This window comes from Eupeodes corollae, chromosome 2 (genome assembly GCF_945859685.1).
Source record: "Eupeodes corollae chromosome 2, idEupCoro1.1, whole genome shotgun sequence".
Taxonomy (NCBI): domain Eukaryota; kingdom Metazoa; phylum Arthropoda; class Insecta; order Diptera; family Syrphidae; genus Eupeodes; species Eupeodes corollae.
Genome location: NC_079148.1, coordinates 87,995,795 through 88,008,538, shown reverse-complemented (window position 1 = coordinate 88,008,538; position 12,744 = coordinate 87,995,795). Strand labels below are relative to the sequence as shown.

Below are 12,744 nucleotides of genomic sequence, written 5' to 3'. Positions count from 1 at the left end.
AATTCTTATCATTCCATTGTACAATGGGGAATTAAAAACCGTGTAGAATTTAAAACTTCGAAAGCTCAAGGCTGTCTTCTGTCGCAAAAACTTTACCCTCCCTCAATGCCACTATCAATGGGTGGTACATGCATCGTGGAGCTTAAACAGCTTTCAGACTCTAGGCACGTGCATCAAAAACCACTTGTTGTGAAGGGATCACATATTCGACATCGCCAAAAATGCTGCTAAGTGGTTAGGTTTTCTCCAAACTTTTTACCCCTTCTGATCTGGCTATAATTTACAAAGATTTTATTCGTCCAAAACTCTAGTATAATTCTCATATTTAGGCTAGTACCCCAATAAGGAACTTGAGCCTTGGGATAGAAATGAAAAAAGTGCTCCAAAAATAATAAGAGATAGTTCTCTTACCGAGACATTGGATTATATGCAAAAAGATGAGTGCAAGCTCTTTCCTCACTTTTCGGAGAACTTTCTTAGAGTGGTATGCAAAAAAATACAGAGACCGAAATCGATCTCAAGCTGTGAGTTCGAACTCAAAGTGTTGAGATCTATTTCTCGACCAAAGCTCTTTGTGAGAATTTTCTAGTTTTGATATGCAAAAACATGAGCAAACGATCGATTGCATGAGATCGATCGCACCAATTGTTGAGGATGGGCTTTCTCTTACTCAGTTGATAAACAACTATCAAAATGGACGAGTTTCTGAATAACTTCGATACAAATCATGTTTATACAAATAGAAGATGTCTAATTGGTAAAGGTTTTCCAAAATTGTATAGATTAAGTGAAAAAGGTGTGCATTTATTGACAGATGAGTTTTTGGTCCCAATCCTGGAAACACGCAGTGGTGCTTTGACTCATCAAGAAAAAATGAGGATTTTTCTGCGTTATGTGGGAGATCCTGGATTTCAAAGCGGTGTTGGTGACGGTATTTGTGTCAATCAATAAACAGCCACAACAAAAATTGCAAGCCGTGCAACTTATTGGATCATATTCGTACACACTACTGAAGAAATAGAAGAAGCGCAAAGGTTATGGAGCAGTAAGTATAAGTTTCCTCACGCCATGGCCATTTGGCGCGCCATTTGTGCTCTGGATTGTAAACATGTGCGTATAAGGAAACCATTCTATCACAACGAGGAGTACGTTAACCGCAAAGGATAGTACTTAATGTACAGGCTACGTGCAACGCGGATGAAAAATTAACAAGCATCAAAATAAGCAATTTTTTTTCCCAGTTCTTAAGAATTATTTTCTTATTTCCAGTTTTTTAAGCAGGACTTCATATTTGACACTTTTTTAGTAATTTTTTTTTCACTTATGTCCCCGCCAAATTTGTTTTAAAATGCTTCTATGATTTTGAGCATGGCATTTGTTTTTCTTGCATTTAAAACTGGTAACTGCGACTTCTCCAGTAGTTTAGTTTCAGTTACTAGAGATTCACTAAGATGATCAGCATTATTGTTTATAATAACACTATTATTTTGGCTTTCAGAAGACATTTTCCCTTCTTGACTCGACTGAACGCACATAAACTACTGTTTAGAGATCGTTTTCATTTCATTGAGTCAGAACTATAGAAAGTGAACTCGGTTTTTTGCATATGAAACAGAGTCTGCTCGATCGATCTCACATGCGAGTTTAAGCTCACTTTTTCATCTTTTAGCATAGGACCCATTTTCTTCTATTGAACACAGACGAAAGGACAGTTCAACCGCAATACCCGTACTTCTGGGAATGCTCATCAGTATACCCTAGAGCCCAATTTCTTACGTACTGTTAAGTACATGGATTATTTCTTTAGCCGCACTGCAGGAAAGTGGAATGCTTTACCACGCTCAATATTTCCCACTCTTTACAATATACAGACATTCAAAACCAATCATCAATTTCTTCTATCTTTCTTTCCTAATGGCTAGTGTCTAACCATTATAATCATCATTAAATCGTTCCACACTAAATGTATGGGAAAAATGATATTCTTCATTATTTTTTTTCGGGAATATTTCGGAAATTTTCGTTTGAATTCTTCGTGCTTAGCCAGAAACAAGTCTGCATTTTTATTAGTGTATATTTTTGAAGTTGCACAAACCTAAAACTGTAAAATACTTAGTTTTGAAAACTAAAAAAAATGGATTTGTATTTCGTCTTAACAATTTTTATAACATCAAAATAGTTATTATAATATTGTTCTTCGTTCTTGATGGTAATTTATTTTATTGTTTCCTTTTTTATCAGAGCTCTGAAATATACTCCAAAAGTTCTAAGATAACTTATAGACCAATACAATTGTCTACCTCTATCAACACACCTTACACTTGCATGGGTATGTGTAATGCGTATGTATTAAACATGTTTATTTGTGTATGATAAATAATGTATTAATTTATTGTTTTTATTTCAACTTTATTTATTTACCTTGTGGGCTCACTTGACTAGGAAAACTTGATGGCGATACACTTGATGCTAAAGTGGGTCCTGTAAAGATTTGTTGGTTTCATTTTTTATTAACAAAAATAATCTTGTTCAGATTGTTGCTTCAATACGACAATTTCTACAAAAAGTTGTTGTTAGTAAAAACATTAATGAATTTTAAAGCTTGTTAGAGATTATGCTCGAGAATAGCCACACAACTGAAAACACACAAAATCAAATTATTTGCTAATAAAGCCAAACTATCTGATACGCTTAGTAACTACATTTTAGCTACGAAAGGACACAGTGTTTAAACTTTTATTGTATATCAAATAAAACACCAATATTTTCTGAAAAATTACAAAAATGGATAGAAATCTTCCCAAACTAAAAACCTCTCACAGAACCTTACGTTATCGGATTTTTACTTTAAAGAACCACCAACAATATTATGGTTGACGAGAAGCGTTATTAATGTGGTATTAATAGCACAATTCCGATTCCGCTGATTTCTGTGCAAGGGTTTGATTATTAGCACAAACAAAAAAGAAAAGACCAGACGCGTATACATTTACTTACTACTTAATACGCCGCCGCTGCTTGAGATTCCTGAATCCATTGATAGCGTAAGTGGACTGCGAACAAATTCTCTTGAGCCATTTTGGCTGGTTCGATTATTGCTATCGGGGGTTTGGATAACTACAGCGTTGTGTTTTTGGTGATGCAACAATGTAGTTTTTGGATTTCCCGAATGATGACGAAAACTCGATTGTGATGTTCCAGGGCGATTATTATCTAACTGAGTGTTATAATCAGAACGAGTTGGCAACGGGGCCGATGTTTCCCGAAAAGACTGTCTTTCGGAAGTGATATCCGAACGAGATGATACTTTGATTGGGGTGCTTGTTTTTATTGTTTTATTATTATTCAATGAATCAAAGTTTGTATCGTAACTGGCGATAGATTTTATAGATTCGTCATGGATGTAATTAGGACAATGTGATGACTTTGGTGATTTCAGAATTGTTGCATATAGAGAACCATCCAATGGACCTTGGGTATGACAAGAGTCTATAGAGGTGGAGAAAATTTGAAGAGCTTAGTTACTACTTTGAACTTATAGGTATATATTTAACATGGTGTTGGAAACCTTTACTTTTAATAAATTTAATAACTTCAACATTTTTAGAAAATATAAATTTTTATAGAAAAAACACTTTTAAAAAACAGTTTCATTTTTATATTTTTAGAGAAAGCCAATTGCTGCAAAAATGCAACTTTCGATTTACAGAAGTTTCAAAAATGCGTTTTGTTACGGTTTACTTCTTATGTACATTTCCGAAAATAGATAGCTTTTCTATCGCACAGTGTTAAAACCTACTACAAAAATCGTAATTTTTTTCACAGCGGCATATCGTGCTTTTAGAGGAGATTATGGTTTACTTTGGTCTTTGTAATTGGACCTTACTTCTTCGAACACGACGATGGAAAGACTGTCATCGACAATTCGGAGCGTTATGGTCTTATGAGAACCAACTTTTTATTGCCTGCTATTGCTGCTATTGAAGAAGTCAAGTTATGGCTGAGATACGAGAAGGCCCAATATGTATCAAAAAGTGGTCGAAAATTACATCAGAAGAATCGCTGCTTGCAACAATTCGCGTTTTGGTCACTTAAATGATACAGTGTTTCACACATAATTTCAACGTTCAAATTTTATAACAAAAAAATATCATGAAAAATATATTAAATACGTGTCTTATTTACGGTTTTTAAACAGGATAAACGAGGACAGTACGATAACTCAGGCTATAAGATATTATAATGAATAGTTTTTGAAAAAAATTGTTTTAAACTCAAAATTTGTGCAAAAAAAAATTATTAAATTAAAATATTTTTGTTTGGTAATTTTCAATTTTCTCAAAAACTAAAAGACATAACTTCATCTACTTTTCAGTTTTTGATCAAAACCAAATAAAAGCAATCAATTCTAAAAAACAATAGTAGATAATCTTGAAGTATTGAAAAATTGCACTTTAAACATTTTTTAAAACTTTTTTTACTCAACACATAGTTTTGAATTGATTTCAAAATTAGAACAAAATGTTGGCTTTTTTAAAAAATGTATAATACTTAGTTGTAAGTATCACCGTTATTTTGTAACTATTTTTTTTATTTTAAGAAATAATTTTGTTGAATTGCCCCTACCGCCTGCCCTACTGCCTAAACGGAGACAGATAGGCCCCCACCCATAGTAAAAAATGCTTGTTTTTAACCGTTCTTAAAAAATCCGTAATAATATCTTGTCGCGTGAGTTATCGTTATTTTGCCGCATAAAAAATTCGTTCAAAAAGTGAAACTATACTTAACAAGAAATGAAATAGAACATTAAGAAATTCGCACCCAAGTTTTTATGGGAAAAATATGACCTTACGTCAGGCATCTCAGGCAATGACCTCGGATCAAATTTCTTTGGAAAATAATTTTAACTTAGGATATAAACTATTAATTTTACGTTCCAAAAATTGACTTTTTAAAATAAAGGACACCATAGTGTACATACAGACATATAAACAAGTGTTTCGAAAAGTATGTCAATACAGAATAAAATTTACTGGCTTCAATTAAAAATCGATTTAAAAAACACGTGAAGGCTAATTTAATATCACATGAATGGTTTGCAAAATTTTTTAAAATAGGCCCAAAACGCAAAGTGTGGGAAGTTTATTCTTCAGTTATATTTCATAACGTATTCACTTGATACACACATTAAAAAGTTAGTGACATCACTTTACAAAAATCATAGGCATATTTTTTTAATAATAATTATTGAAAACTAAAAAACAGTCAAACTTTTGTAAACGGAGTAAGTCCAGGGCACATTTAATAATTGCTGATAAAAAAAATCAAACAATATACGTGGAACCATTTCTCAATTTTAGTTAAATAGTTTTAAATGCAATTAACAAAATTCACTTGTGGTATCCTAATTTAATTGTATATAAGGTTTTCCGTTTTGCTATACTCACATCAAAATTATTACACTTCCGAACGAAAACTAAAAATAATTTTGAATACTACTATTAAAACACTTTAATGTTCATCAACTTGACTTTGAAGTTTTTTCCGTCGTTATAAATCCTTGATCATTGAAATAATCAGCATCAATGATGCATAAAATTCAAAAAACTCAACTGGCCCGAATGATGTTCTCTTAAATTTTATCGTCTATTTTTTTCCAAAGAAACTAAATAAATAAAGAAAACTATTGAGTAAAAGCTACACAAAAAATATTACGAAGCTTTGAGTTGAGACTTTTTTGATAGAATTTGTTTTTAGATATCATCAGAGTGTCTACACCAAAAATTGGTTCAAGCGTTTTGACTTTTTGGATACACTATCTGCGCTGACGTGGAAATAGATTTCAATTAACATTTACATTTTACAAAAATAATTTCCACTACAAAACCATTGAAATAATTAAATTATATACCAAAACCCAGCAACACACGGGACTCTTGAAATTTCGGTCAAGAAAAACTAAATAATTTTGTTACAATTTTCTACAAATCAAGTAAGCCATAATGTTTTTCTTATTTGTTTCGTTCTATTTTTAAAAATAGAAGAATAAAACTTTTCTTGGGGCAAAAGTTTGTGGTTGAATATATGTATGCACGTATATTTGCGCCAAAAAGAAAATAAGTTTTCTCAATTTTATTTAATTTTAAATTTTTGTTTTTCATAAATTTATGACCACTTTCATCTTCATCTTGACGTTGAAGCGCCAGTCGGCGATGCCATCTTAAAATGTATATATTATCACAATAATATATTTTTATAAATAATAATAATCTTGTATAAAGTAGCATGTGTACCAGATTAAAAGATGGAAATCCTTGCAAATTATAATTTTATTACACTCCGCTTGAACTGAATACCCGCAAGCATTTTTAAAAATACTCTGTGAGTTGCTTCCCAAAAATGAGGGTTTTCATGGAGTCTGTTGATGCTATCTAGTTCTTAAAGATGTTAAGAAAAATAAATTAAACAAAATTATCCAAATTAAGCTGCAAGTTTTGTTTACGAACACTTATAAAGTGATTCATATGCAAAGTAGTTTTTTTTTAGTGAAGTGAATAGGTACATCAACAATTTTATTGTTGTTAATGTCGTTTTCAAGTGTTGGACAGTTTAAATCAACACTTTTAATGAAATTAAATTTATAATATAAAATTCTAATAATGCCTTTGCAGTGTTTCAAAACATAAAATCGATTTTTTTTAGACACCAGGGAATAACCGGACGTGCAGCAGCTGATACAATTGACCGAATTTTTAAAAATAAAGATTCGTACAGAAAAATCACAAAAAAGGCAAACAAAAACCTCAATAACAGCAACTTGAAAAGAGCGTTAACGCAAGTTGCTCAACAGTTTTCAGAGTTATTAAAAATTTGAGTCATCTTAAACAAATCAGAACAAAGAGCTTGGGATGCGACCCACACTGATAACGTCCCATCCCGTCTGTCGATTTGTCTTGCTTACAAATTTTTACATTTTGATGTTAACCCAACAAAAAGTTGTTAGTTGAATAATTTTTAAAAATTTTAAAATTACCAATAAAATTTTGTATATAAAGAAATAGGTGAGTTTGAAAATCTAGTTTTATTAAATAGATTTTTAGTCGGAAACTAATTTTTACCAATTTAAGTAACGTTTCTTTAATTTTTACAAATTGGATTAAAGAAATTAATTTGAGAGATATCAAGAACCGAAAATCAATTTTTATCAAAATCGCGTTATATTTCTTGTAGATCTTATTTTTTATGAAAAAACGAACTGTTGGATTTTTGAAAAAAAACTTATGAATATCGAAAATAATATTTTCTGTGAAATAATAAAAGTTTGAAGACATTCTTTTGAATTTTTTGAAAAGCTATTTGAGTCGAAATTAAATTTGAACCGAGTTGTAGTATTGTTTTTTTGTTAGGTTTTTTTTTTGATTTTTCTCCAAATTTGACTGAATGTTGACAACAACATTTTTTAAAATTGAAAGTAGTTTAAAGCCAGTATCTCAAAGTTTTGAAAAGATATTTGAGACGAAAATCAGTTTTTACTAACTTTTATTAATTTGTTTAATTAATTTAATTAGAAGACAAAAACATCATTCTTCGTTTTACAAAATTGTTTTGGAGATGAAATCATATTTTAGTCGTAAAATTTTAGAGGCGACAAATTTTTATTTTCAGAATTTTTGATTTATAAAAAAGCGGTTGATAGGTTCATGTGATATTTAGGGTTAACCAAAATGTTCACCTCTTTATTTAATCTTTTTTTTTTATTATCTGTATAACAAAAATTTGTTTGAAGTCGATATCTCTTCTGGGTCTTGAGCTATGGACGATAAAAAAACGTCGCGAACGTACGGAAATAGGTACGAACGTACGTACACAAGTACGGACAGACATCTTTCTAAAAAAAATGTATTTTTACTCTAGGAACCTTGAATTGTCGAGAAATGTCAAAATTTTCAATTTGACAAATCGGACCCATTACAATAATTTCCTATGGGAAAGGAAAGGTATGCGACTACACAAATAAGCAGGAATTATTTAGTTTCGATGGCCCTGATGGGTCCAACTTTTATTTTCACGGTTTTAGAAAATGAAAAGGTTTTTAAAGCTTCGAAATAGCCTGAACGATGTGTTGTGATATGCCGAGCTATCAGTTATTATGGAACGGTTGACATAAATAGTCTTTCATTTTTTCACACATTTTAATATCTTACAAAAATGATCCTATCGGTGCGAAAAATAAAAGAGCAAAATGTGAACTTCAGTGGCTGCTTCACTCATCGCATCTAAAAATTATTAAATAATCTTATGGGAACGGTTCGTACCCAAATTTAATGAAGTTAGTGGTCAATTTGGCAACAAAGAATCTTTAATATCTGAAATTAAGTTAGCACTGAGCTATATTTCTTTGAGCTACATTAAAAGGTGAAAGTGATTGACAGCAAAGTGTTTTAATTTGTTTTATAATATAGAAACAAGAAATTAAAGCTATGTATATACATACATACATTTTTTAAAACGAAATAAAGCAAATACGATTTTTTTAAACTGACATAAAATTTACTTTATTCGAAAGATACTCTTATGGAAAAATGATTTGTGGCCTTATATTGTCAGGAACGCGGAGAACCTTGTCTTCCAGGTGGTCAATTGGACTCATCGACATAGAAAATCGATAAAGCACACCAAAACTTCTTTTTTTTTGTAGATGTAACGGTGTCTCAACAAACTCTTGGGGATTATCTTCGCTAAAAATAAGACGTATCTATGGGAGTGTTGCAATATTAGGTTTATGTTTTGTATGAGGGTTTTTGTTTGCAGCTTTCTCTTAAACTGTCTCATATAAACAAATATACATATATCGTTATACACATTATTAATTATAGTTGTAAAGGAATAATTGCATCTATCCTAAATCTCTAAAATACAAATGCTAAATTGTACAAATATCTGATTACTGCTACTGAATAAATAAATAAACAAAAAAAATAAGACGTATCCATTTAACTAAAAATTGGCTTCATCGCTAAACAAAATCCAATTATTTTGCATTTCAAACAACCTTGTTAGGGCGTCTGTCTATTCAGGTTGAAATGCCAAACCAAATGTAAAATAAATTAACTGACAGTTGAGAAAATGGTCGCCATTTAAAATAGTGTTGATACCTTAAAGTAACCTCTAAAAAAAACTTCCATTTCATTTTATTTTTTAAATATGAATAGTGATTGGGAGTCCAACAACTTATTGAAATCAGTGGTTGTTATTGTCGTTCTAACGTATGTTCTACACATCTATGCAACTATGTCGGCCAACCATTATTTATAAACAACAAATTATTAATTTCCCAAAATGGAGTAAAATAAAATCGAAATGTAAATTGAAAATCGAGTCACCAAACATCGGTAGGGAAAACCTCTGTTATCGAGGTATAGTTTCTTCAAAGTTTTTGAAAGAATGTTATTTTTGGCATAGAGAAGCAATGGTTTGTTGAAAAATCGTTTTAAACAATTTGTCCCTTCCATAAAATACGAAGTAGAAGCTACAAATTCTAACTAATCAAGTGCGATCAATTAAATACTTAAGGTTTATTTCCCTTAATTCAGTTCGAACTTAATGTGTTCGAATACAAATCTCTTGAAAATCGCAAAAAGCAACATATAGAACACGTAACTTCACTTCGTTTCAAGTTTGAAAAAAAATGAAATTTCAAAACATCAATTTCTATTTTCAATTGTTTTTAATTTTTTTTTTGAGAAAAAAAGTAAAACGATAATCGTTAGATCATAGCGCTTCGACGATAGTCTCACTTCACGTAAGACGATAATCGTCAAAGTGATATCGTCAAAATGATAGCGTTTGCACGATAGCTAAGTAGGTATCGTCTGCTATTACAATTTCAATTGATAACTAAGCAAATTTACAATTAAGAGATGAATAAGACATTCTATCTATTCTTACCCATATATAAGAATTTTTGTATTTGGAAAACATTAGTAATCTCTCTAAGTTGTTGTTAAATAATTAAACCAATTTTAGTTTTGGAATTGCAAAAGAGGACTTTACAATTATACTATAAACAATTAATTTGCCAGACGGTCGCCGTCTTAAAAACATAATGTATATATGTACCTTCAATATTAAAATTTGATGTAACTTTTGAACATTTGGGGTGGAGGAACATTGGTATATTTGACGGGCAAAGATTTTGGTATTGCTCTAATCCAAAGTAGTTTCTATGTTCCCTGTGGATAAAATGGAGTCTTCACTTCTTTCCCTTGGACAAAATTGGGTTTATTACTGCAACTAATTTACAAAACTATCATGACATTGAACAAACATTTTGAAATTATAGTTTTATCTTCGGCGGCAGCAAATGAAACACACAAAAAGTGACAATAACAATAAACATCACAAAATAGTTGGCATGTTTTATTAACAATAATTTTTTTTGCAAATTTTCAAATTTTCCCATAGAGATAAACCGAGTTTAATAACATTTTCCAGTTATTGAACAAGCATTATCTTTCGTTGAGATCATTTTGACATTTCAGCCATAGTATAAGAGTATTTGGAATATACCCAACGAACGTATGTATGTATACTGAAAACGGTTGAACGAGACGATAGTGATAAAGTTACGTAAAGCAAATTATTGACGATATCGTTAATGATAATACTTTTGACGATTATCGTTTCGGAAATAACGGAATGACTCCAATGTATTTTTCTATTTCACTGATTTTTATACATACGTTCCAATTTGACACAATTGCAATGACGGATTTCTGTCAGCAAAACATGTTTGGTGGATTTCAATGAGGAAATTTTGTTCAATGACAGAAATTTATAATGATCGACAGAAATTTCAATGATTTATTATTTAATAACGATTTTTTGAAATTTGCACATCTTTAATTAAGTTGAGATTTTTTCAAATCATTTATAGTTTGTTTTAAACTGTGCTATTATTATAAATAAATTTCATTATGAATGGTTTGCAAGCATGAGATTCTAAAATTCAGCATAATCCAAGGAAAAAAACTCAAGTAGATACCTACTCATATTTAATTTATTTGCTTTTTAGTTCAAAATAAAAAAAAGCTAAGGATTATTTTTCAAAACATAACACGATTCAAATATTATGACGCGATAATTGAAATATTTTATATTTTGATTGACAAGAAACATTAGTTTAATGAATCACTATGAACTTTATAATAAAGAAGCCTGAAAATGTTTTGAATCACACAATTCAAGCAAAATATATTATATTTTCTAGTGAGTGCAATGAAAATTATTTTATTAATATATACTTACTTAGGTCCAGATTTTCAATACTGTTGGCCTTTTCCACATCGTGTAATCGCTCGGTTCTTATAAGTGGGCTTTGGAACAAAAAATTGTTATTGTTACCAGAATTGAAATGAAATGAAACTTTGCAATCATTTGGGAATTGAGGCTCTGAAAAGAGTTTTTTTTTGTTGAATAAAACTTGAATTAAAAACTGCCAAAAATACCAACCATCAAAAGCACAATCCAAATCTTCTTTTACAAAAACGACATCATTGGTTTTAATGGCACACGTATGAAACTGAACCGAAAACATAAGTTTCTTAGATTCACTTTCGTAGCTACCACCAGAGGAACCGATTTGATAGCACCTGATTAATATATCACCTCGCAGACGCAAATTTCCAATTTGATAAAGAAATTGTCTAGTTGTAATTGGAATGATGTGTATATCTGGAATTAAATAATATATGTATTATAAAAACTGTGAAGGAAATGTGAATTCAAACTAACCAGAAGTATATACGCACTGTAATCCTTCGTAAATTTTTATGAAACTACTCCATTCACTTTTCGAAGACACACCATTGTATTGCAGGAAAGATGGTGGTGACTCAATGCTTATAGAGTTAAGATGCAATGGTGATGCGTTGAGTTTTATTTGTCCAGAAAGCAAACCGGAAAAGTATCGAATGTAACGCTTGTAAGACGGGATGCGTAGAGGTTCGATATTACCTTCAAGGAATTTCTTCATTGAGAACATATCGAGATTCATCCAGTTTCGGGCAATTGTATTCTGGACTTGAGCATCTTCGTTTAGGTTTATGTGACGTGTTTGATAGTTGGAAGCACATATTCTGAGGTATTCTAAAAAAGCAATAATAGTTGCACCCAAACGTTGGCAATCCTCTCTGTCAATGAAAGTAAAAAACAAAAATGTATTAATTTTGTGTTATTATTAAAAATATTATTCTTATAGTTCGTTACACACAAACGTTAACAATTCATACTTAAAATCTAAAACTTAAACTAGGGTGTTAAAAAACATTATAATTTGAATTTTATACTTTTTATATTATCATGATGGTGAATTAATACAAGAGTGAAATTTATTATTGATTATATAATCAATTAAATGATTTAAGGAGCTATGTAAAACATAGTTTGTTCACTAAAATTAGTATTCAATAGTTTCTGGAGTCTTATACTAGAAAGACTAAATCCAAAGCTTAAACTACCAAGAACTGATGGTGATGAAATTTTTCCATTTATTTTTCCATCAATAAAATAAAATTGCGTATACTTCCTATGATTTGTTAAAGAAGGAAGGTTTATAAGAGATAGTATATGGAAAGAATCGTAGACAGAAACGCAAAAATCTTTTTTGAATGGCTTCGAGTCTTGTGTCTGACTAGTCTCATGAATGAAACAAAATGTAATTTTAAAACATATGGATCATGGAAA

General features: G+C 30.6%; 1 protein-coding gene across 13 annotated transcripts in view; it reads right to left on the bottom strand.

The window, feature by feature from the left end:
• Nucleotides 1-12,744, bottom strand: part of LOC129947202 (tensin-1) — a 179,481-nt gene that overhangs the window by 28,315 nt on the left and 138,422 nt on the right. For 11 of the 13 annotated variants that reach the window (XM_056057659.1, XM_056057660.1, XM_056057666.1 and 8 more), the window contains 5 exons: nt 11,794-12,191; nt 11,512-11,733; nt 11,308-11,451; nt 2,998-3,489; nt 2,422-2,481 (listed from right to left, as the gene is read on the bottom strand). In XM_056057659.1, coding sequence (XP_055913634.1) covers nt 2,422-2,481; nt 2,998-3,489; nt 11,308-11,451; nt 11,512-11,733; nt 11,794-12,191 — 1,316 coding nt within the window. The remainder of the gene's footprint in view (nt 1-2,421; nt 2,482-2,997; nt 3,490-11,307; nt 11,452-11,511; nt 11,734-11,793; nt 12,192-12,744) is intronic. The other 2 variants (XM_056057668.1, XM_056057669.1) reach the window with 2 other exon arrangements.